This window comes from Camellia sinensis, chromosome 8 (assembly GCF_055761805.1).
Source record: "Camellia sinensis isolate YWXY chromosome 8, ASM5576180v1, whole genome shotgun sequence".
Lineage (NCBI taxonomy): Eukaryota > Viridiplantae > Streptophyta > Magnoliopsida > Ericales > Theaceae > Camellia > Camellia sinensis.
In genome coordinates, this window is record NC_138968.1 from 140,255,684 (window position 1) to 140,283,137 (window position 27,454).

A 27,454-nucleotide genomic window follows, 5' to 3' on the forward strand; every position below is an offset into this window, starting at 1 on the left:
GATCAATGTTCAATGGCAGTAAATCAATAAACAGATGCATATCCCCAACAATAATTTCACATGCGGGGTACATATAAGCACATGTCATGGATCCCCCTACGGGTGATGATACGGCTAGCAGATAGTTCATGGGTTCTAAGGGTCTACCCAATTTCCGTGAAAAAGCATATGATACATAAGAATGCGTAGACCCCGAATCAATCAGTACATATGCATTTTGAGTACAGATAGAGAGAATACCTGACACAACGGTCTCGGTATTCTGCACATCTCCCGGTACTAGTGCGAACACTCGGCCTTGCCTCATAGGCTCTTTCCCGGTAGCTTTAGGGTTAGGCTTTGGTGGAGCATTTGATACTGCTGCGCTTGGTGCAGCTTTACTACTGGCTTGTGGAGCAGAGGGGCAGTCTTTAACCATGTGGCCCACCTTGCCACACCTGTAACAGGCTCCAGATATTCTGTAGCAAACCCCTTTGTGCTTCTTGCCACATTCAGAACAGGGTGGTATGAAACCACTCCCTTGGCTGGGGCTAGTTGTCAACCCCGTATTCTGTTTCTTGTTGGCTGGGTTGTGCTTGCCTTTCTTAAATTTGAAACTCTGCCTTTTTCCATGCCATTCAGTCGTTGGTGTTTCAGATTGTTTCACTGCTGCAATGTTCGACTCGGCCATCAATGCCCGGTCGAGAACACCCACAAAAGTCGGTAATTTCAAAACATTTATCCGGTCAAGTATTGCCACATTAAGGCCACCTTCAAATTTTCTGGCCTTCTTATATTCAGTATCCACCATGTGCGGTGCATAACGGGCAAGTTCAGTAAATTTGGTTTCATATTCTGCAACGGACATTGTGCCCTGCTTCAGCTGTTCAAATTCGGTCACTTTTCTATCCCTGACACACTGAGGGAAGTACTTTTCAAAGAAGGACTCCTTGAACTGAGCCCAAGTCATAACAGTGTTTGTTTCACGGATTAACATCCACCACCTTCTAGCTTCTTCTTGTAAGGTGAAGGTAGCTAACAGTACTTTATTCGCTTCAGAGCTCGGGAACACCTCAAATAATTTCTCTGTCTCAAGCACCCACGCTTCAGCTTTTAACGGTTCAAGGCCTCCCTGGAAGGATGGCGGTTTCATTTTGCTGAACTTCTGGGTCAGAGCAATAATATCCCCATCATTCACATTCGCATTAGGTTCCGGCTGTACCGGAGGAGGAGGAGGTGGGGGCTGTTGGTTCTGTTGTTGTTCCAGTCTAGCAGTTATCAGTTCTATCATTCTTTCCATTCTTTCCATTCTTGCCTCAGTAGATGAGGACTCAGGTTCATTTGCATTGTCCATTTCACTATAAGCAGTTATAACAGTTTTAAACATAAGCAATCATTTGTTTCATAGTTTAACACATTAACAGATATTCAGTCATAACATAGCCACACACTTTTCAAGTTCATGAGATGTCCTAATTACTTTTTCTAGGACCCCCTATAGCTCATTTGGACACGTGTGTGCGGTATAACTCGTGGTAAGTATCGCTCTGATACCACTCTGTCACGACCCAAACCCGGCCCTATGGGTTTAGCACCGTAACCGGCCAGTAATCCGAGATTACCGAAGGCCTGCTGAACAGTAATACAGTGAAACAGAGTACAGGGCCTGGCGGAAGCCAATACAGTAAATAAATAGTGTCCATTGAGCTGTGACAGTCTGTATGCAAAAAGGCTTTTCATACATTATACAAAAACAGTACAGAACAGTATACACAATATTCACATCCACTTAACTAGGGACTCAACCCCACATAACAGTACAGAAAACATTCCGTCTGTACAACACAGTATACAAAATTAACAGTCACACAGTACAGGGACCTAATCCCTGTATAACAGTACAGTAAACAGTCAGTCTATACAAAACAGTGAAACAGTACAAAAAGGGGGAAATTCTAAAACACCCCTAAGCCTTAACAGTAGGCTCGGAACCTCGCAGTGAGGCACAAAGGCTGGCTTGACAAAACTGGAGTAACCCTGACGCCTCTAGCTGCGGTCTGGTGCCTGTACACCTACATATATATATGAGCAGTGAGCTAAAGCCCAGTGAATAACATAAAGCGTAAAGGGGTTTAGAATGAATGTCCTTACAGTAATGAAAACAGTTCATTTCAATCAGTAATTCAGTTGCTCAGTACAGTAAACAGTCATATGTGGTACATCCATTAGCATAACAGTAACAGTAGGTCTTAAAAGACCGAACAGTAATGATGGCCATCAGTCAGTAAACAGTAGTGGTTCCACAAGGAAACCGACAGAGATCTCTGTGACAGTAACAGTAACAGTAAACCGTAGATACTAAGGATGCCACAGTACAGTTCAGAAATAAAGGACATACATTCATTCAGTAAATAATACCAGTTCAGTAAACAGTTCAGTTCAGTATTCAGAAGATAATCAGTTGAACATATCTTTACACAATTGTTACTCACAGAGTTCTGGGCTACAGTATGCTAGAGCGTGTCTCCCCAGTTGCCAACCCTACACAGTTCACAGGTTGAACACACTAAGCTACACAGTTGGGAAATCTCATAACTTAATCCCTAATTTGCCTTGGTGTGTTCTACAATGATATCCTCATCAAGGTGCCTTAAACTAGGCCTAAGAATGCCTAGGATGGGATGAGGATGCAAAAATACACTTAGAAAACATTTCGCAAAGTTTGCTGAAAATAGGAGCCTCGCTCGAGCGAGACTTTCTACGCTCGAGCGTAAGTCCAAAATCAAAGGCTTCGCTCGAGCGAGGAATCCTTCGCTCGAGCGGTCTGCAAAACAGTAAAAGTACTGGATGCTGAAATTTTACACGCGATGGTCGCTCGATGGTCGCTCGAGCGGAGCCCTGGACAAAGGTGCTCGCTCGAGCGGGGAATCCTTCGCTCGAGCGAGGAAGCCAAATCTGGAATTTCCAGATTTGCCTCCCAAGCTCAAACCAAGCATTCAACCACTCCAAACTCGACCTCTTGGGCCCAAATTCTGGAAAACATCATTAAATTCAATGTATAACAAGTTTCAAAGCTCAATTTATGAATTCAAGCCCCAAAGGTGAGTCAATTAGAACCATATTCAAACCCATTTTCAAGAATATGAAGAACATGCAAACATGCAAGGATTTAAACCAAATCAAAGCTTCAAAGCTTGTTCAAATGAGCTCATTCTTTTCAAAACAAGATGAAAACATGGTCTACTCTTACAACATGGACATGCATGTAACCATTTACCATGAATTCAACTCAAAACTCATTAATTCAACCATGCATGCAAGAAATGAGCTTCAATTCACCATTAATGACCCAAATCATGACTTAGTTCTACAATGAAGCATGAACCATGCAAGAACTAGTTCAATAGCATCAATAAGAAGATAAGATCCTTACCTAGAGCTTGAATTAGAAGACTAGGAGCTCAAATATGCAATCTATACTTCAATTCCTTCAATTCTCCAAGCAAAACCCAAGGTAGAATTCAATTCCTCTCACTCTCTCTCCTCTCTTCCCTCTTGGTCGGCAATGAGAAGGAAAATGGCTGAGGAAATGTTGTTCTTGACTCAAGTATGTGTGTGAGATAGTGGCCCACTCAATGGCAAAACGGTAATTAAGTCCAACTCTTCAATTGGCTTATTTTAATCTAATTTAATCATACCTAATCAATTTTCAGATACTTATACCATAAAATCACATTAAATATGAGGGTCACGTAACATCAATCGGTTTCTAGTTCGGCCGCCGATAAGGCCTTCAAATAGCAGTTTAAACATATAAACATGAACAGATAATCAGACAATCAAACAGATAGAATGCAATTAACTAACATATACTCAGTCAATTCAGTTTCAACTTCAGTCAGTCGGTTCAGTATTTCATTCAGTTCGATTATCAGTTAGTTATCAGTCATTATCAGCTTCGTTTAACAGTAATCGGTGATTAACGGTAATCAATCGGTCATAAATCAGTAAACAGTACGAGGGTTGTTACAACACCGTAGTCCCCAAAATGCAGACGATCTACCCAATGGGCATGCTGGATCCCCTCGTACAATAACTCTCTGATCTCTACAAGGGCCTGCAGACCAAGCTGTCCATCACGTCTGAAAATGGCGTCCTCAGCCAAGTGATATGACCTCCCAGCTCGAACCACCTGGAAAAAAAATCAGATATATTAGGCTATAGTTGACTGAAAATAATCAATTATGATATTAACAATTATCGGAGATATAGTACGATACTCACCAATGCCTCGAGAGAAGGCCCAACTCCCTGATATCCGGCCTCGGACAGGTGGCTCGGATTACCGACAAGTAGGTGTGTATGTCGTCGATACCACAACATGTAAGGGTCGGGAGAGGGGAGGACCCCATCGCTCCAGTCAGCCTGTACAATAGTGTCGCGACGGGCATCCCACAACTGTATGTATCGCATATGATGCTGACTCCAGTCAGTGCTGGCTCGGCCACGTCTATCCGTCGCATGCAACCGCCACTCGGTGTCACACCGATCCGGCACGGCCTGGACCCGACCAAACTGTCGGAGGACACGATCAGGGAGATGCCACTCAACCACGTCAAAACAAATGAGTGGTACTCTCGCCATCCATATATCCTCACCTAGGCGGCAGCAGTCTGGGAGCGTCTGGAGGACATCAGCATAAGGCTGCCAGATAAACTACAATAACGACAAGTCTATTAAAAATCGCTCATAAACATATACAGTCCATATGACAATTAAAATTTAGGTATTTAAATTTGATACCTCGCCGTCTATCATCCGGTCAAGCTGGTCTCTATACACGACCACTACGTGGGTCGATACGACCTCGTGGCTCATGTCAACCCTCCACCGGCTACCTCGAGGTCCGGCCGACATCTGCATGTCTCCCTGCCCGATGGGAACCTCACCAGGAGCAACTAGTTGCTGCCTAGACGGGGCAATGCGAATCAATCTCTCCCACGCCCAAATCTGCAATAGTTTGAACGCAATTACAATACTGATATATCTCATACAATATGAATTGACATGTAATAAAATTCTTACTAACCTATAGCAAGACAAGGGGTCTTCCGATCTAAGTCACACCCACCTGAGTGGCTCGACATAACATCCTATACAAGCATGCCAAAGCCGCGGCGCCCCAGCTGTACTGGCCGATGACGTCAATGTCTCTCAACAGTGGCAAATACATCAGCTTGAGCAGGTTCTGTGACTTATCAGGGAGAAGTACCCCCCAATAAGCCACAGAATATATGCTCGCGCATGCTGCTGTACTAACTCATCTGCAGCATGATCTGGAAAATCGCCCTGAAAATGCTCCGACAGCCACCTCACCCTCACTCTACCTGCCTGTAAGTCTGCAGGTGTAGGTGCTACTCCCAATAGCTCAGCACATAGCGCTATCCACTGCTCCATCGTCAATGATGGGTCAAGTCCAGTAACTGCTCGCCCATCAATCCGTAGACTGTATAGGACAGATACGTCCTGCAATGTGACGGTGGCCTCACCGGTCGGGAAATGAAATGTATGAGTCTCTGTGCGCCATCTCTCGACGAGAGCAGTAATGAGTGGGTGGTCCAGTCTGATATGGCCTATACAATATACACCATAGAATCTCGCGCGTAGTAGACACTGCAAGACTCTATGGTCCAATGGACGATCCCACAGGCCGGAATCTCCCCGTCGGCATGCCACCACGGTGCGTGACTGGTTCTGCATAACAGAATGAGTATTTTAAATTATAGCATTATCAAGGAAATCAAAAACAAAATGCAGTGTATTTTCATTGTACGCGTAAAGTTCAACAAACGTTATTGCATACCGGGTCCTCCCATATACTATCAGCCCGATGTGGATGACTCAAAAGGGGGACCTCATCAGGTAGATGTGCCATGAAGCCTGTACAGTTGAAAAACAAATACATTTTGAAAAACTGTATTGGTGAGCATGTAATTTAACTATATCAATTAAGCTCAAATTATTATGTACATGACGACTTGGAAAATAAATGTGGTCGATTATTTTAAAAGTATAAATTTGTGTGCCATTAACATGGAAGCAATTAACTAAAATCAGAATTTTGCATATTATGTGCCATTAAATATGATAAGCAATTCAACATAACCTATCGTTATCTATGCTTCGGACTAATATAAAAATCTTTTACAAAGTCATTTTACGATCTCAGTTACATAAGCTTAATAATGACCAATAACATGTGGATAGTTTTTGTATGTCAATATTTACAAACAAAATGGAATGATCATTTTTTTTTCAAAACTTCATTATTGATTTTGGCATATTTGACATAACCTCATTATTGATTTTGACATATTTGACAAAATTCGTTACATTTATGGCATATTCGACAACTTCATTATTGATTTTGTAATTTTTGTTTTGCAATAAAGTAAAAAATTTGTAAATTACGTACATGTAATTCATAAATTCTAAATGTACAAAATGCTTGAATCAGTCGAAATATTAAAATCTTAAAATGAAAGAAGAACTATGTGATTTTAAATAAAATTCTGTAATAAACATTTTCAATGAAGTAGAGAATAAAAACTATGATAGTTGTAAATTTTGTCAAGCAAATAAAACAATTACAATATATAAAGAATTAAACAACAGAAATGATCTATTACAAATAAAAAATGTTCTATTAAATGTATGACCCCGTTTACAAATAATGAATTACAAAAGAAAAGAAAATGATCTATTACAAATAAAGAATTACAAAAAGATCTATTACAATATGTAAGTATTACATAGTCTTCATCGACCAAGTCGCGCCGGACATGTTCGCCTGTCATGACCTGTCTGCTGGCACTCACTGCAACGAGCGGTCAAACGCCTATCTGATATGTCCATCTCATTCGGAATACGAGACATAGATGCACGACCCCGTTTCACTTGTCGCAGACGCAGTACATTAGGCATTAAAGTCCACTGCGGATCAGCCCAATAATCTTGATGCAGTATTGGATTGAATTTAGTTTCCCAAACCCTCATGTATACAGGAAGCCTATATACTAGATCAACGTACTCGAATGGATTGTCACCGCATTCAGACATTACAGCGAGCATATGAGAACATGGATAGTGTCGTATCTCATATTTCCCACAACTGCACGTGGGTTGATTCATCCGCACAATTTGTGTATTGCGACCTCGTCCATGGCGAAAAGATGTTTGCACCTCAAACACGCGGCGTGGCCTATAAAAAAATTGTAATAGAAACTAATGAAGTTCATGTTTTTAGGTGTAGTTAAATTGACAACATAATAACAATAATTTAATTTATATTACAAACTAACCTGTCATATGATATCAACTTGAAAGTATTTGCCCTTGCGATGCCATCCTCAATAGTTTTTTGCATCTCTCTAGGGTATTGGAACTCATTTCGTACATCTAGTTCAGCTTGGGCTCCCATCTCATCAAAATATTTTACAAGCCGCCGAAATGTAAATTCAACCATAGCTAAGATAGGTAAGTTCCTTGCACCTTTCAAGACGCTATTGAATCACTCTGCATCATTGCTAGTCAATACCCCCCACCGATGTCCACCGTCATACGAAAGGGCCCACTCCTCAAGATTCATCTTGTAAACCCAAGTGATGGCTTCTTGGTCAATAGCCTGTATTTGTTGTAAGTAACCATTACACTTTCGTCGTTGATGAGCACTTCCTGCTTTCCATAGAAGTTGTTTCAGCTCCTTATTTCTGAACATAGTGTTAAAGTTACTACAAACATGTCGAAGGCAGTGCCGATGATATCCAACAAATTGGAGCGAGGGATTCAACTAATGCCACCTCACAGCAGCTAAAATACTCTCAGCTCGATCGGATATCAAAGTCACTCCCTGTCGGTCCATGACAATATGTTCCTTGATATTTGAAATGAAGAACGACCAAGACTCCAAACTCTCCTTGTCGACAACAGCAAATGCAAGCGGTAGTACTTTGCCATTGGCGGTGACAATCGTTGCTACAAGCAACACACCAGTGTATTTCCCGTATAAGAATGTACCATCTATGGTTATAACAGGCCTACAATGTCTGAATCTATTAATGACGGGTTTGAAAGACCAAAAAACAAAGTGGAAGACGGGTATAATGGTTGTATTTCCGGTATATCTATGCTTCCATTGCACGATGGTGCCAGGATTAGATGTTTGTAATGCATACATGAATTTAGGCAACATCATATATGATTCATCCCAATCTCCAAATACCATTCTAATTGCCTTTGCCCTTGCATGCCACGCCTTCTTGTAATGTATAGTATAGTTCATGGACTTTTTTATGTCTTCGATGACATTCTTAATGGGCATATCAGGTTCGTTCTGCATACAACAATACCTATGAGTCAGATTATTTTGGTGTGAACACTTTAAAGACACAATTTTGGTGTGAACACTTTAAATAAACAATGTGTATATAAATGTAAACATTTATTTTGTATACTCACCGCAACTTGTCCCAAAAGATGAGAAGCAATGTAACTGGAGCTAATATTTGTGTGGTCCCTGTTCGTTCGTGGGTATAAACAATGGTGAGGACCCGTATACTGCTTTATTTCAAAAAGCCCATGTCTCTTACTAAGAGATGCACGCAACCACCATCTACAGTCGTGCTTGCAAGCACACACCCAAACGTCTCGCTTGGAGGTTACGACTTTATACTCTCGATTATTTGTTGCATGGTACAATTTCACAGCATGTACGAGTTGCTTCTTATCAACGAAAACCATCCCTTTGTCCAACTCTGGATTTTCAGCATTCCAGATTCGGTTACGGGGAACGACATCGCGGTTACTAATGTCAAAATCACCACCCGTGTGAATGTTTTCAAAGAAAGGGATTTCAGGTCTAGGTGGAATGGGGGCATTCTGAATATCAACGGGAGCGTCGACATCATCTTCTTCATCATCATCATCATCTGATCCGCCCAATAAATTTTCTTCATCACACATTTCATTCTCATCATTGTCTAGGGCGACATCAGGACCGTACATGTCACTGTCAGCAAACTGCACAAAATTAACCGTTTCAGCCATATTACCAGCAACTTCAACTGGAGTCGTATGATGGCTATAGGTGGGCACATCTTGGGTGTTATTGTGAAATTCAATCTCGTATCCACCATGTGAACTTGATTCTCCACCATGGCCATGAAATGTCTGTTGTGTGTAGCCAGCTGCATAACATTCATTTGATTCATACATAGGAGACTGAAATGCTGTCGTGTCAACCCCATGTGTCAACAATGTAGTGAACGGATGCGAATCCATCTGTGTTATATTCGGAAGATTCTGTACAACCTCTTTCTGAATGTACACTTCCAAACAATTTGGTGGTTCGAAATTTCCACCGATACTTAAAACGGTGTTCAACGCCTCATCGTCATTTATCGGTAATATTTTGTATTTGCTGGTTGCTTGCCACTGGCGATAAGGATATCTACATTTGAAGATCAATTGGACTGTTTCCCCGTAACTTGCGACCTTGGACATAAACATCTCCTCCAAATTGCCAAGTGTGGTGCCAAGTTGCACCCTATATATCCCTTTCGGCTCAGCATCATATGGCACACCTTCATCGGGATCCCGAATTATGTTTCCCCCCCAGTAAAAGATAATTGGAACAGTTGCCATATACTTGCTTCAATGAAACAATAAATATTAAAATATCAACAATATACATATATCAAATTGTACTTGTAAAATAAACATTAAAATTTGCAGAAGCCACAAATAAAAGCAACCCTCTAATTTTTTATCAATTTATATTTTCCAGGGTTGAAGGAACTGTAGAGGTGAAACATTAATTCAATTTGTATTTTGTCAACTATATATTTGTGTCTCAACTTGATTATTACTGTTTATTTTCTCATTTTTTTCACTTATTTTTATTCGTATAACAGAACAGCTGAGATTTCATCTATACGTGGAGTTATAGATTGTATCTCATTTACTTCCTATGTGAAGACTCTTATCTTTTCAACGTGAATGTTCTTTGTTGTCATTGCTCTATTGTCTTAATCTAAAAAACACATAACAAGAAGTATACTTGTTGTCTTAATTCTTTCGAATTAGTGGCGAAAAATAAAATAGGTTGAGAGATATTTAGTAGAGGGTGACGCGATTGATTTGGACAATATAAAATACAGGGTGCAAACATTGAGAGAGATTTTTTTAACCTGGTGATGTAATTGTTCAGATTTATGGAAAATATAAGTTAATTTGATTTGCTCTAACTTGTGCCATTACGGACCTTAATGACAAAGTTATTTCCTATGTGAACTAGTAACCCTCGTCCATTTTGTAGAGTGCATAGAGGCTTTCTTATAAAATTAAAACAAAAAACTGATTTTGGATCATTTTGGATCGTTCTGAAAAATAAGAAAAAAATTAAATTTATTTACTCCTTTTTTTTCTTACACATACAAAAGCAAAAAAATAATTACAGAGATAATTTATAATGGCAAAAAATTAGAGATAATTAAATTGAAGTTGGTGGTTAAATGTATGAACTACATTTTGGATAGTTATCCATGTGAATCTATCGGGCCATCCGTACCAATTATTTGGTATTACAAAACACATGCTTACCCATCAAAGTGCCAATTTTTTTTTTTCCCTTCTTACGTACGAAATTGCTATGGACTATTAATTAAAATAATTTATTACTCTTTTCATGCATATATTGTAACTACTCTAATAATGACTTCTAATTATACAAACATGAATAAACATTATTAAAACATAATGTTTAGATTTTCCTTTTCAATGGTAGTGGACAATCACAAAGTGAAAAAGGCGATAAGTCAGTTCGTTCAATACCCATTTCAAAAACTTTTTCAAATTTTCTTCAGTTTTCTGAGAAAATTTTAATTTGTACTAGAATACTATTATATGTATTACAAATTCAGCTCATTAAATTTTTTAATCATATTTTGGCTGCCTGACCCCAAATATAGTGAAATAAACCAAACGAAATTAAACCAAAATTTTTTTTTTTTAAATCAAATAGAGTCAAATTTAAATATTTTGAGAAACCAATAAAAATATTTCTTTTCAATAAAATAGAGTCAAAATTAAATATTTTGATAAATATTTTTAATAAAATAGAGTCAAAATTAAATATTTTGAGAAACCAATAAAAATATTTCTTTTTAATAAAATAGAGTCAAAATTAAATATTTTGAGAAACCAATAAAAATATTTCTTTTTAATCAAATAGAGTCAAAATTAAATATTTCAGAGAACATGATCTTTTATTTGAGACAACATGATCTTTTCATGGAGAGAAAATTAAATATTTTTTTAATCAAATACATTCAAAATTAAATATTTTTTTGTTTAATAATTATATTTTGTAGAAATTAGACATTAACAATTTCTGAACCATAATTTGATTCAAAAAATGTAGACATTTTGATTTCACACGCATAATTTCAAAATTCCAATTTCTTATTTCAAATTTCAAAATATAGACATTTCATAATTCCAATTCAACAATTCTCAATTACATGAATTTCGTAATATGACATTAACAATTACGAATTATATGAATTACAATTTTTACTAATTTTATTCTTAATTAAACAAAATTACTTTTAAAACCATAATTTGAAACCCTAATTTCCTTTTAATTCCTGTTAACAAGCAAAAAAAAAAAAAAAAACTCACAAGCATCATTTCAAAATTTCATTTTCTGATTTCAAATTTCAAATTTCAAAATATAGACATTTCATAATTTCAAATCAACAATTCTCAAATACATGAATTTCATAATATGACATTAACAATTATCAATTATATGAATTTCGGATTTTTTAATCGCAATTCTTAATTAAAAAAAATTACTTTTAAAACCCTAATTTCCTTTTAATTCCTCTTCACAAGCAAAAAAAAAACAATTTCCAATTCAACAAATGTACATTGGTTTATTCAATATTCAAAATATAGACATTTTGATTCACAAGCATAATTTCAAAATTGTAATTCCTGATTTCAAATTTAAAAATATAAACATTTTGTCATTTCAATTCTCAATTCTCAATTATATGAATTTCATAATATGACATTAACAATTATCAATTATATGAATTGATGATTTACGAATTTCATCATTCCAAATTTCAATTCTCAATTCTCAATTCTCAATTCTCGTATTTATGATTTATTTAAAAAATTCAAAAAATTAAAAAAATTCCAAACCCGATTTATGATTCAAAAGCATAAAAATTCAAAAGCATTACAACCCTTAATAATGTGAACCCTAAAATGACATCCTAATTTGAACAATCCTAATAATGTGAACAATCTGATATCGAACCCTAATTTCATCACCACAACCACACTGACAAAGCATAAACATTCATAACCATATTCAATTCACAAGCAACATCCAAAAATTCAAAAGCAAAAAAATTCCACAAATTCAAAACCATTCGCATTTCTAATTTCCAAACCCTGATTTCTGATTTCAAAAAATTCCAAACCCTAATTTCATAACCACAATGATAAAAACCCTAACACATTTAATAATTCACATGTAAAACCCTAACATTAACAGAAAAATACAACACATTTACAAACACAAAAACTAAATACATAAAATTAGGGTTAATGTCATACCACGGAGAGAGAGAGAGAGCAGAGACAGAGAGTGAGAGCAGAGACTGAGAGCAGAGAGCAGAGACCGAGAGCAGAGAGCGAGAGCGAGCGATTGAAGAGGGTGAGAGATGGAGAGGCTGAGAGATAGAGAGTGAGCTGAGAGCGAGATGGCCGAAAAACCTAAGTCTGAAAAATGTATGCAAATGAGGGGGGGCTTCGTATATATGAGGACGTTAAAAACGCTGATTGAAAAAGCGTTTTCATTTAAGTGAACTCGCTATTAGAAATAGCGTTTTTTCTGTTAAAATCGCTATTAGCAATAGCGTTTTTTTGGCAAAAAAATTTTGTGTAAAAAGCGCTGTTCTTAACAGCGTTTTCCTTGGGAAAAAAATTAACCCTAGAAGAGCTATTCGTAACAGCGACTTCTTAATCAAAGTCGCTATTTGCAATAGCGATTTTCCTGTTCATCTACTTTTGCGCTCCTAACAGTAAAAGCGCGAATAGTAATGGCGCTTTAGCTTAGTTTTGGAATTCCGTCAGAAGTTGGCCTAGTTTTGGAAATACAATGTAAAAAAGGCATATATTGGGAAAAGGCCCCTCACACTCAGCAACGAAACTCTTGGAAGCTCCACGGAATTGAAGGTTTAGTACCTTCACTGCAACAACTTTTTCACCGTGATCAAGAATTCCTTTGTAGACTGAACCAAAACTACCCATGCCTATCATGTTGGCTGGAGAGAACCCATCAGTTGCCTTGAGTAGACTTTGATAGGACAATTTCACATATGACTTCCCTAAAAATCTCAAAGAGGGTACTTTTGTTGTCTTTCTAAAGCAACGAAGACATAGTAAACAGAACACTATTACTAGTCCAGAAGCCCAAACGATGTGGGGAATATGATTTTCAAGATGAGTATGAATCTTTTCCTTTTGAATCCCTTGGTATTGCAACTGTGCAAATGTAGTTTAGGTATACCACCACAAAGCTTGTTGTTTCCCCTAATAGAAATAGCCGTTGCATTTTTAAATATGCCTATTTCTTGTACCGCACCGTCAAAATCATTGAATGATAAATCTAATTTTTGTAAGAAGACAAAGCCCCCTAAATAGTTTGGGATTTTTCCAGAGAAATTATTGTGAGAAAGATTTAATTCCTCAATACCTCTCAAAAAACTTAAAGATGAAGGAAGAGTTCCCCAGAAATTATTGCTCTGTATATATAGAAATCTTAATTTTACACAACTACCAAGAGTGCTTGGAATTTTTCCAGACAACATATTCCTAGAAACATCTAGTTGTTCAAGATTTATTAAATTCCCAATTTCTAGTTGGATGGACCCAACCAAATGGTTGTCATGTAGGTACAAGTTCAATAATGATGAGAGAGTCAGAACTTGTTTGGGTATGGTACCACTAAGATTATTTCCACCAAGAGCCAGATCTACAAGAGGGCATTTTCCCAGACTTGGAGGAATGTTGCCATGCAAATTATTTACTCCTAGATAAAGATACGCTAGTGAAGTCAAATTTTTCAAAGACAATGGAATTTCCCATGGAATTTATTACCTGAGAGATCCAATTTTTGTAGCTTTTGTAGCTTCCCAATATCAGCAAGAATGTTACCAATGAATTGATTGTTTGACAAGTCCAAACGTAGCAAATTGACCAAATTAGCCATCTTGGTTGGGATGCTCCCACCTATTTTATTGTTCCCCAATAAAAGGATACCAAGATTAGTGGACAAATTGCCAATTGATTATGGCAACACCCCTCCAAAGTTGTTGGAGCCCAGCCCCAAAAAGTTCAAATTGGTGGCATTGGGCAATGAGCTAAAAAAATTCAAGTCACCAGCTTCCCCTGTTCCAAGATGATTGTTTGCAAAGTTTAACCGCCGAAGATTGTGCATCATTCCCAAAGGAGGCACTCTTCCAATAAATTTATTTTCTCCCAAGTTAAGGATTTGCAGGTTGGTTGCATTTGATATTGAAATAGGAATGGATCCAGTAAACAAGTTCAATGCAACTGAAAACCATTGAAGATTTGGAAAAGAAATTCCAAGATCTAAGGGAAGTCTCCCTTGAACTTGGTTCATTGCTATATCAAAAACTGTGATGGAAGACAGATTAAAGATTGAGGAAGGAATAGTACCAACCAACTTGTTCTCCCGTAGTGTTAATATTTGCAGTCTCCGTAGATGGCCAAGTTCAGGGGGGATTTGATGAGTGAAGCTATTGTTACTCAACCACAGTTCCCTAAGAAAGCTCAGATTTCCAATGTGAGGCGAAATTGAGCCTGTCAATTTTCGATGATCCAGTTTCAACTTAGTCACCCTCTGGTGTCGTCGGCCACATGTTATGCCAGCCCATTGACACCAGTGGATGGATTCATTCCACGAGTTTAGAGCCCCGAAGGGATCACCGGTTATTTCAGCCTTGAATGCGAGCAAGGCTAGCCGATCCGTCTCCTTCCCGGCTACATGAACATGATGAAGATGAGTACTAGAGCCTGAACCACCCAAAAACGAACACCCCATGAGAGCAAAAACAACAACAATAACAACCACACGCATGAACTGAAGCAGAGTCCATGACATTGACGACACTAATATGAAACCCATATGAGGATTGGACGCTCTCATTGAATTTGAGAGAGTATAGTATATAATATTCTCTTCAGTGTTACTATTATATTGAGAAGAGTCTATGTCAAACTTATGAAACATTAAACAGAGTATTTGATTAAAAGCCAGTTTATTGGCTTTTTAATTTATTTATTTTTTTTATCATATCACCTCTTTATTTTTTTAAATGTTTTTATAAAAAAAAAAAATTTAAATCTAAAGGTATAATCATAAATTAATATGTATAATAATCAGAAATAATGGGTGAATATCTTTTCAGAATCAACTTTAAAATCAAAAATTGTTTGAAATAAATTTAACTAAACAGTTTAAAATAACTTTTTGAAAATTAGAATTTGTAAGTTGGTTAAAATAAGCAACACTAAACATACCCCCTTGAACTCTCTCTATCTCTCTTTTGTTGAGTTTACTTGTTGACTTAAAGTTAGATTTAATTGAGTGAGAAATTATTCAGTATTTGCAGAACAATAATCTATTTTATTTATAATTGACATTTAACTGTTTATATCTTGAAATTTCAATACAAAAGTAATAGCTCTCATGGTTTAAATCAATAATAATTTTTCATGATGGAGGCATCAACCAAATGTACTACTGATTACTCAAAATATATTAGGAGGAATTGAAAACAATTCTTAAAAACAAAACCACATGCAAAACAATTCTTTCAGCATCTTGTTATCATCCTCCACAATTTGCCTCTCTTTTTCCTCACAGTAATGCCAAGTGCTCAAAAAAATTATTCAGAAAAATATTAACAAAAAAAAAAAGGTGAGTGGAGATTCATTTCAATTATAAATTTTATTATACAAAAACTAAATTTAAGTCACACATCACATTTTGAGATAAATTTATTGACAACTTTTTTACATTCCTATTATTGTCATTTTTCACAGCAGATTAACATTAATCGTTCAGTAAAAATATTACAAATTCAAAAAAATTATTTAAAAATTATTCAAAAATATTAATATATAATTCAAATTCATTTTATACATACATTACACAACATATAAATTGTCAATCTTCACCCAACATCTCATTCTTGACCCAAACCTAAGATAAGATTATAACTTACTGATCGTACAGCGGGCCCAAAACAAACTATTGCCCATTCATTGATCATGGTCATAGTTATAGTCATAGTCATACTCATACTCATGGTGTAACCCACCCACCTCGCAAGCTGCTAGCCAAACTAGTAGTGGGACAACAAAACAAACGTATCCAAAGCGTCTAGACTTTGCTGATTTAATTGTCTTTTCAGTCAATTTTGATCGTGGAAAATATTACACAGAGAAATGTTTGAGAGCTTAGAGGAAGAGAATTCTAATAACTCTAATTTATGTGTGGACTCTATCTGATATGATATTTTGATTTTTAGTTTTTGATTTTTTTTATTTTTCACATTACTAGAGCTTAATTAGACTTTTAGTTTTAGAAGGATGAATCATAACCCTAATACAGAAGAGAAAAAAAAGATAATGATTCAGAACTTTAGAACGGGGACTCTGAACCCAGCTCTAGTAATGTGGCATAGCAAAATATATATATATATATATATATATATATATATAGAACAGCAAGTTTAAACACCACATCATAGTAAAACTCACCCCCATTAAAGCTCTCTAGAGCTCCTCTTCTAAAACACCCAAACATTTTCTGGAAACAAAAAAAAAATTAAAAAAATCGTATAGCGTCGACGACTTCGTTGGTTTAATTGTCTTTTCAGTCCATTTTGGTTGTGGAAAGTATAACACATAGGAGAAAAAAAAATTGTTAAAATTAAATATCTCAATTTTACAAGAAAGTTAATATATAATCAAATTAATTTTCACAAATTGTAGTGATCTAAATCGTTTATTTTATAAAATTAAAAAAATTTATTCATGTAAAAAATTAAGTTGATCCAATATTGATTGTCATATTATTAGATCATTTTGATTTATATGACTTATATGCTCTTAAGAATGGACCATCAATATGTTATATTATATATATGATTTGATCATATAATTATTTATATTTGATCAATCTAATTTTTTCCATGTTCTCTTTAATTTGTTATATGAGATGAATGATTCAGATAAATTAAAATTTAACTACGAAATTACGATTTTCAACTTTGATAAATCTAAACTCAAAAGTAAGGGATCCTCGTCATGTTAGCCTCATATAGATCAGTTTGAGTTTGAAATTTTTATGATGTGGACAGTACATTCTAATTATAAAATAATTAAAAAAAATAATTATTATTCGATAAATTGTTTTGTTGAAATTATTTTTTGGTAAGGTTTTAATTTGTTTTTTGTATTTTCAAAAACTACCTTCTCATAAAAATAAAAATGCATATGAAAATGAGGGTTATTATAAATAAAAATAAAAATAAAAAATCATTGTTAGAAGTTCTAACTTCGAACAAAATATTGGAAATGAAAAAGATATCGGGGGTATTTAGTGCAGTTATTAAAACAGATTATAAATTATAATTTAACAGATTATAGATTATAGTTGTAATTAGAAGTTGTTTCTCTACTTGGTGCAACTGTTAATAACAAAAAAATTAATATTAACAAAAAAATTATTATTGTCATTTTTAGAAAAATATTAACAAAAAAAAAAAAGGTGAGTGGAGATTCATTTCAATTATAAATTTTATCATACAAAATTAAATTTAAGTCACACATCACATTTTGAGATAAATTTATTGACAATTTTTTTACATTCCTATTATTGTCATTTTTCACAACAAATTAACATCAATAGTTCAACAAAAATATTACAAATTCAGAAATTTTATTTAAAAATTATTTAAATATCAATATATAATTCAGATTTATTTTACAATATATTACACAATATATAAATTGTCAATTTTCACTTAACATCTCATTCTTAATCCAAATCTAAGATAAGATTATAACTTAAAGTTAAAAACCTAAAAAATTAACTTTTTTAACTTCTTTCCAAGTTACCCCATAACTGATCGTACAGCTGGCCCAAACAAACCATTGCCATTCATTGATCATAGTCATAGTCATAATCATAGTCAGTCATACTCATGGTGTAACCCACCCCACCTAGCAAGCTATTAGCCAAACTAGTAGTGGGAAAACGAAACAAACTTATGCAAGGCGTCTACGACTTCGCTAAATTGTCTTTTCAGTCAATTTTAGTTGTGGGAAAAAAAAAATGTTAAAATTAAATATCTCAATTTTACAATAAAGTTAATTTATTATTAAATTAATTTTAATTTATTTTGATGATCTAAATCATTTATGTTATAAAATTAAAAAAATTATTAATATAAAAAATTAAGTTGATCTAACACTGATTATCATATTATTAGATCACTTTGATCTATATGACTTGTATGTTCTTAAGAATGGACTATCAATATGTTATAATATATATATGATTTGATCATATAATTATTTATGTTTGATTAATCTAATTTTTTTCATGTTCTTTTTAATTTATCATATGAAATGAACGATTTAGATTAATTAAAATTGGGGCATTTACATACAAGTCTCATATTGTGAACTTATAATCTATTAAGTCCTAGATAAGATTATTTACTCCTTCAAGTCCCATTAATTTTTAATAGACCAATTTACCCTTCTAAGACCTCCTCCATCAATGCCAGATGTCTAACTGCATGCTTGGTGTGAATGTAAGTTGTTGTCTTCTTTCTCTCTCCCTTACTTTTACCGCCACTCCCCAACAACTACAATCAAACATCCCCTTCACTCTCATTTGTTTTCTCTCTCTTTTTTTAGTTTCAGACTCTCTCTCTCTCTTACATATAAAAAATGGAGCCCAAGCTTTTTGACTTTAGTTCTCTCCTTATCTATCTCAACATCGTCAACACCTACATCGACTCCCACACCATCATCGTTCTCCTCCACCAGACCAAATCAAAGCTCGTCTTCTCGATTTCCATATTTGATCACTAGTCCTCGAAGCTATCTCTTTGTACCCACCAAATATACAACATCCTAAGTTCATCCTCATCATGGATGATTTGGTTTTAGACCTAATCCTCTCATTATCCGCCATTGGTGACTACGAAAGCTTGGTGAAAAATGATGATTCTAGGTTCAACTGGGTTTGTCCTTTAAATGAGTGGGAACTCAATCACATTAAACTACCCTCCAAGACCACGCTTTCCCCGAAAGAGGTAGTTCATTCTCACCGTACAATTTTCAATGGTTGTGCAAAAACTAAGAAATTTTCATAAACAATGGTTGTGTAAAACTGAGAAATTTCTCAATTTTTTCTAGTTTTAAAATTGAGAATATTATCAGCTTAAAATTGAAAAAATTATAATATTCTCAGTTTTAATACTAAAAAAATTAAAAAAATTCTCAATTTTACTGGAAATTTTTGCAAACTAAAATCATTCTCAATTTTAAATTGAGAACATTCTCAGTTTTGGAATTGAGAATATCTCAGTTCTTACCTACAAACCAGATCTCCTGGCCCATCTCTTTAGTCGATTTAATATGCTCTGTTCTGAACCTTGAAATTGAGCAATCAAGCATTTTAAGGGCTGGAGTTACACACACACACCCAAAGTTGTTGCAAATTGAAGTGATCAAGGAAGAGAATAGATCGAAACGAAAGTGTAAAAGGTTGAGGCGTCACAAACCTCCAACTTAAAAATTTTCGGATAATCCAAACGATCATCATCATCAAGTGTTTGAAAAGATCCATGAAGATGCAGACTCTGCTCCTCTTCCTAGTCGTGAAATTTCTTAAGGACGTTCCAAGTCCTCTTCTCTCTCTGAAGTTGCATCTCTAATACATTAGATTCAAAAGCGCATTAACGTCAATTGCATTCCAAAATGGGACTTGTGCGTCCAAAAACTATTACACAGGACTTGAGCAACCACACCTACTGTCATTAGGACTTTTAAGTAATTAATCCATTAAAATTTATCTACGAAATTAAAATTTTCAACTTTGGTAAATCTAAACTCGAAAGTAAGGGATCCTCGTCATGTCAGCCTCGTATAGATCAGTTTGAGTTTGAAAATTTGATGATGTGGATAGTACATTCTAATTATAAAATTTAAAAAAAAAATAATTAATCTGTTTAGTTTTGATTTTTAGAATTCACTTTTTAAAAAAAATTTACTTTTTTGTTTTCCATATTTTTTTGTTTTTACTGAATTTTTTTAATATTTTAAGTATTTTTTTATTTTTAGACACACCTAACATAAATACGCTTAAAAAGTACAATTTTTGTGAAAAAAATCTTTAAAAAATTCACTAAATACAAAAAAACAAAAATTCAGTATATTTTTTGCATTTTTGTGTATTTATTAATTTTTTAAAATATTTTTTACAAATATTTTTTTTTTTAGATACATCTAAGTTAGGTGCATCTAAAAAATTTTAAAAAAAATTACTTAAAATTTTAAAAATATTCACTAAAAACAATACGAAAAATAAAAAACTCAATTTATAGAAAATTGAAACCAAGCACACTGAATAATAATCTTAGCTATCTATAATGTAAAATTTAATTATAAAATTATTAGGTGATTAAATTTATAGTAAACTTGACTATAAGATTTTTATGGTGTTTTTGCTTATGACCCAAATTAATTTTGATTTTGAGATTTTATTATTATTATTATTTTTTGGATGTGATTATGACTTGATTATGAGATTGTAACATTTTACTATGAAGCACTATTTTGAATGAAACTTTGGCTTGTTTTGGTAAGTGGGTAAAAAGTCATTTTTTTGTTTTTAATTTATTTTGACTTACATTATTTTCTTACTTTTTTACATATTTTTTCAAAATAAATTAAAAAAAGTCAAAAAAATCAGCCTTTAATCTACTTTAAAAACAACCCAATGATACCACAAGTGTATTTTGGGAGGTAGGTACAGTAGCACTTCAATGTCAAGTCAATCATTTTTTACATCTCAAATTGAGATTTTTTATTATATATATATATATATATATATATATATTTAGGTTATTAGTTTTTTTTTTAATAGTAATTTTTTTCATTCAAGTTTAACTTTTTTTTTTTTTTAAGATACAAATTATTATAACATACATTTTTAAATTGATAATATTGCTAATAAAAAGATGTGTGGGGTCAATGGATGTTGTTTTGCCAGGTTTTGTTAGATAATGTCTCAATGGGACCACATAATTAAATGTGGTGTTATCATTTATAAGAAGCCTACAATTTAAGTGATTCAATTTAGTTAATAGGCTTAAGGGTATATGTGTTATGGACCTAATGTGTAGATACTAGTTGTATAATTTCTATTTCTATGAGGGGCAAAAATAGAAATTAAAACATATTGGTTAAAGTTAGTTTTCATTACCTTTCAGTTTTAAAACCAATAATGGTTAATTTATTAGTTTTCATTACCTTTCAGTTTTAAAACCAATAATGGTTAATTTATTGGTTTTCATTACCTTTCAGTTTTAAAACCAATAATGGTTAATTTATTAGTTTTCATTACCTTTCAGTTTTGAAAACCAATTACAACCTTTAAAAGGTTATGGTCCCTATTCCTTCCCAAGTGAAAATAAGAACACTGTTTGTTTTTCTAAATCCTCTAAAGGAGAAACATAAGGCACCAAAGGGAAAGGATTAGAAGGCTCTAACAAAGTCAATATTAAGGTTTTATTGACAATACGCTTCCGTTTAACCGTTCATCAATGGATTCAGGTATGTCATTTTGTCTTGATTTCTTGATAATACACATGGTAAATGATCCAAAGTGTAAGGTTTATGTTCTGAAATTTATGTTAACAAGTGGTATCAGAGCGGTTATATCATGTGTATTATCACAATAGATATGCTTTTATTTATCCTATTTAGTTTCCTGGAATCAGATTCTGTTTTTTGTTTTTCTGTTTTTTTTCCTCTGCTGCAAATTCTGTTTTGTTTTCTGGAAATGGAACATAATTCGGATGGGCGGTTCATTTCTCAAATGGATGAACATCATGTATTTATATATATATAGATATATCTTGCGATTTGATCGGTTTAATTTTGAACATCATAAAAAAAAAAAAAAAAAAAAAAACAAACAAACTATTTGTTTTTGGACCCGTCAATTCTATTTATATATGTATATATATAATTGGAATTGCTGCAGATTATATAACATATACGGGGTCACAAATTTAGAAATCTTTAAATTTAATGTAATTTCATACAACGTCTACAAAAATTTAATTTTCTAACATTCTCAATATAAATCAATTCATACAAGATGTCACAAAAGTGATCTCTCTTGTCTAGATTGTTTTATATGGAATGTTTTGAAGTTCATGTCTGTGTATCTCATGCGGGTATTTATCGGTCCAAAGACACGATTAAAACTTGGCAGAATTACACACACATTTTGTGGTGATAAACACGTGCCAATTGTCAAGAAAACCTAATGTGAATAATAAATCTATCAAAAGATAGATTTGTTATTTGACATAACTTATTGTCAATGTTTGATCATTATAACAATAATATCACTTACAGTTAATATCACTACCCAAAGGCTTGGTATTAATGTTGTGCTAGGTATCTTGAGATGTTGTCATTAAATTAATTTATTTAGAGATTATCTGTTTGGTAACTTAATGTGGAGATAATATAGTTAGAGACATTGTCTTTGAAGAGGAAGCAGGAATAATCCCACTTCCTACTACTACTTTTGACCAATCACAGGTTCCTATACCTGTCATTGCTCGAGAAGTAATTTCGGATCCTCAACCAGACAATGTTGTTCAAGATAATATAGTTCAAAACCCCATTCAAGATGAGGTAATTGTCCCTGAAGAACAAACTCTACAACCTCAACCTCAAGAATCTGTGCCATTAAGGCGATCCACCAGAGAAAGGAGATTTGCATTTTCAGATGATTATATTGTATATCTCCAAGAACATGAGGTAGAAAATGGAATGTCGAAAGATGATCCAATCAACTTTCGTCAAGCCATGGAAAGTTCCAACTCTCATAAGTGGATAGAAGCCATGAATGAAGAATATAAGTCTATGCAAGACAATAAAGTTTGGGAACTTGTCTCATTACTAGTTGGTGCGAAGCCCGTAGGTTGTAAATGGATATTTAAAACCAAAAGGGATTCAAATGGTAATGTGGAGAGGTATGAGGCACATCTTGTAGCATGTTATGAGGCATCAAACCAAGGGATATGGCTGCGGAATTTTGTCACTGGGTTGCATATTTTGGAAGGCACTGCAAGACCACTTAAGTTATATTGTGACAATAAGTCTGTAGTTTTATATTCCAATAACAACAGGAGCTCGACAAAATCAAAGCATATTGATATCAAGTTCCTAGTTGTAAAAGAAAGAGTGCAGAGTGGACAGATTTCCATAGAGCACATTGGGACAAACTCCATGATAGTGGATCCACTTACGAAGGGACTACCACCCAAGGTCTTTCATGAGCACACTGCTCAGATAGGTGTTGTTCTATTTGAGAACATTCTGGTTTAGTGGGAGTTTGTATTTATATTACTGCTTTATGTCAGCCTTGAGTTTTATCTATGTAATTAGATTAATTTCTGCAGAAATGAAATATTCAGTTTATTACGCTCTGTTACGTACTGTGAAGTATTGATCTCAATAAAGTTAAGTAGGACCAGTTGGAAATAGGCATGTATGGATCACATCACATGTAATTTCCATGCTACGCATCCATGATTGATCTATGTCATTTAGCTGTATTAGTATACGTGACCATTGGTGGGTCGAGTTACGATTGATGTAACGAAGACCGCTTTGATCCTATGTTAATATAGTTAATGGACAAGATTGTTTGGATACCCTCAAGTTATGATAACAAATTTCTGAGCTCACTAAAGTTAAGCACATTTTTCAGGATACATATGCGGTCCAGTGGGAGATTGTTTGATAATGTCTCAATGGGACCACATAATTAAATGTAGTGTTATCATTTATAAGAAGCCTACAATTTAAGTGATTCAATTTAGTTAATAGGCTTAAGGGTATATGTGTTATGGACCTAATATGTAGATACTAGTTGTATAATTTCTATTTCTATGAGAGGCAGAAATAGAAATTAAAACATATTGGTTAAAGTTGGTTTTCATTACCTTTCAGTTTTAAAACCAATAATGGTTAATTTATTGGTTTTCATTACCTTTCAGTTTTAAAACCAATAATGGTTAATTTATTGGTTTTCATTACCTTTCAATTTTGAAAACCAATTACAACCTTTAAAAGGTTATGGTCCCTATTCTTTCCCAAGTGAAAATAAGAACACTGTTTGTTTTTCTAAATCCTCTCAAGGAGAAACATAAGGCACCAAAGGGAAAGGATTAGAAGGCTCTAACAAAGTCAATATTAAGGTTTTATTGACAATCAGACGCTTCCGTTTAGCTGTTCATCAATGGATTCAGGTATGTCATTTTGTCTTGATTTCTTGATAATACACATGGTAAATGATCCAAAGTGTAAGGTTTATGTTCTGAAATTTATGTTAACAGGTTTAACACTGATCACATAGCCTTTATTTCGAGTCTAATTTTGTTCACAATAAAATATGCTTCATATTGAAAAATGCTACAACACGTGCACATTTCTTTTTTATAAATAATAAATAAAAAATTATAAATTTTTATAATATTAATTAAAAAAAATTGCGATGTAATTATAATAATTGTATGCCTTTCAAAAATTCCCAATCACAAATCATTATTGTGATTACATTAGTGCAAAAATTCCAAATATGTATGAACTGTATTGCATTTGATGTGAAATCTCTTGAACCTGAGAGTGACTGCACTATGCCCATACAACGTAACAAGTCGATATCAGTCAATTTTAGTTTGATGTCTTTGTTCTGTATTAACCCATTGTTTGTTTTAATCTTATCACAATATATATATATATATATATATAAGTTTTTACTTGTCACAAAAAATATAAATTTAATTATTCATAATTTTAATTGTTCGAATCAGATAGTGAAAACTCAGCAATTTCAACTAATCAAAGATTATTATTTTCCTCAATTGTTCATATGAGTTCTGTTTTTCAAAAATTCACCTTGATCTCCATGTAAAACAAAATTAGACTTGGCAAATTTTCATCCACATCTATCTCCAGAATGCCATCAAGTATACTTGAGATTGAGTGTAAGACTATTAATCCACAAAATGAATCCAGAGTGAATATTCAATGATTAAATCTTATTGTGGCAAATATTGATTTAAAACTTCATAATCATGGTTTATTAAGATGTAAACAATTGGGTATGCCGGTTCGAATCAAGCAGAAACATAAAGTTCAGGTTTGTTTAATCCAAGGTTTAATCACACAAGAGTTGTTACCTGCTGAACAAATTGTAAAGCCCAAGTTGTGTGTAGGATTATTTTATTGGATAGATTAGTAATTAAATTAACTTATATGAGTCATTTATTAATATCAAAGAATTAGTTATGAGATGGCATTATATTTCCTATTACTTAGATGGGTAATTTTGTAACTTTGAGAAATTAGGTTAATAAGCCCACCTATTGTGGCTTTAAGTCTTGGAAAACAAACAAAACAGAGGCTATGAATTGCTCCATAGGCGGCTAGGGTTTGAGAAGGTAAAAGAAAAAAGAAAAGAAAAAGAGAAGAGAGGCTTGTGCTGCAGCAAGGGTTTGGAAAAGTTTAAAATTAAAGAAAAGAAACCCAAACCAAGGAAGAGGGAGGATTCATAAGATGGTGGTTTTGCTTTATTCATCACTTAGGTAAGATTTATTTTATTGTATTCCTATCTATGATTTTAGTGTTAATATATCAATAGATGATTTTATGGGCATATATAATTAAATAGATATATTGATGTAGTCGATGTTGGGGGTCTCAATTTTGCTCAATTTTAGAGTGTATTTAGCATCCCATTTGGGTGGTTCATATTTTGAGATTGATATATGATGGGTTAAGTTTAATGGTGGTGTATTTGTGGGATACACGATTGACTACAAGCAATTACAAATTTTTACATGTATATAAACAACAAGAGAATAATATGGGTTGAGAATTTCTGAAGTCGTGATGGTTTTGTTTTGATGCTAAATCGTGGGAGTTCCTAATAGACTATTGGGTTAATTTATTCTATTGTTGTTACAAGAAGAGATGGATGGGTGCACATAATAATTGTTTATGCGGTGTAATATTTTATTAGGTTTGTGAGATTGAGGTGGATCTTGGTAATTTGAGATTAGCTTGGGAAATATTATTTTAGCTGTTTGAGGTAAGTAACCTTCTATCACTGTTGGTTTATTTTTAATCCTATCGAATCGTTTAAAATCATAAATATTTATTCGTAGCTTTCCTGTTCTCTTAAAATAAAATATGGGTCAAGTATAAAACAACATCGAATATTATTATGAAAATTATTTGAATATTCGGTGAAACTATTCTGAAAATTATACTAAACGTTTATTCTGAAAATATCGAATGTTTTATTTAAAATTTGTGTATTGTGTGAATTTTGAACATCACTCTAGTCTGACTATGATTTGGACCCTAGCCAATGGGGGTTATTTATTGGCACAAAAACTAGTTTCTTTTGGGGCTTTACCACCGGCCTATGTGTGGTTCTGGGCCTTGTCACTGGCTATGTGACCGTAGTCAATAAGACTTGGGTTTTGTGAATCAAATCATTGAACCATCTGAATATCGAACCATCGATTTGAACAACGAATTACTTTGAATTATCTTGTTGGCTTTTCATTTAAAATGTATTGTACATTGTTTATTTTTAGCTATGAAACCACCTTACAAATAATTGTTCATTTATTGAACTGTAGAAAAAATTATATTTATTGGTTATCGATTTATTTATTTATTTTTGTATACTTGATCCAGCTAGCAGTGATGGTTGGTTATTTACTGGGCTATCTAGCTTACTCTTATTTCTTTTCAGATTCTGAAGAGTAGAGCTGTGCGGGATCTTTTTTACATGTGGGAGTGCCGAGAGTAGGACCATGATTTAAGTACTTGGATTATTGTTTTGTTAGTGGATTAAATTAGTGGACTTGGTGGACATTTTCATATGAGAACTATTTATTTTTATGGATTTTGGCATTATGACAATTAAGGATTTAATTTGAGTATTTTATTTTGTGGGTTATGTGATTGG

General features: G+C 33.9%; 2 protein-coding genes and 1 long non-coding RNA gene across 3 annotated transcripts in view; all 3 read right to left on the bottom strand.

Annotated features, from left to right (window-relative positions):
* Window positions 1–14,218, bottom strand: part of LOC145798125 (putative LRR receptor-like serine/threonine-protein kinase At3g47570) — a 43,274-nt gene extending 29,056 nt beyond the window's left edge. Inside the window, exon 1 of the mRNA XM_082885604.1 lies at window positions 13,253–14,218. Coding sequence (XP_082741730.1) covers window positions 13,253–13,374 — 122 coding nt within the window. The 5' untranslated portion in view covers window positions 13,375–14,218. The remainder of the gene's footprint in view (window positions 1–13,252) is intronic.
* LOC145796690 (uncharacterized) lies at window positions 4,034–4,986 on the bottom strand. The gene is made up of 3 exons (XR_014337181.1): window positions 4,783–4,986; window positions 4,264–4,695; window positions 4,034–4,171 (listed from the first exon to the last, which is right to left on the bottom strand). It is a non-coding gene; the product is annotated as an uncharacterized LOC145796690 (long non-coding RNA).
* LOC145797154 (uncharacterized) lies at window positions 6,666–14,343 on the bottom strand. The gene is made up of 4 exons (XM_082883586.1): window positions 14,215–14,343; window positions 8,497–9,688; window positions 7,341–8,371; window positions 6,666–7,240 (listed from the first exon to the last, which is right to left on the bottom strand). The coding sequence occupies exons 2-3, from the start codon at window positions 9,679–9,681 to the stop codon at window positions 7,829–7,831; spliced, it is 1,728 nt and encodes a 575-aa protein (XP_082739712.1). The 5' UTR covers window positions 9,682–9,688; window positions 14,215–14,343; the 3' UTR covers window positions 6,666–7,240; window positions 7,341–7,828.
* Between the last annotated feature and the right edge of the window lie 13,111 nt (window positions 14,344–27,454).

Coding starts and splice junctions, on each gene's coding strand:
- LOC145797154 (XM_082883586.1), bottom strand. CDS start 9,681: ATGGCAACTGTTCCAATTATCTTTTACTGGGGGGGAAACATAATTCGG. Junction 8,372..8,496: donor ATCTTTTGGGACAAGTTGCG/GTGAGTATACAA, acceptor TGTTGTATGCAG/AACGAACCTGATATGCCCAT.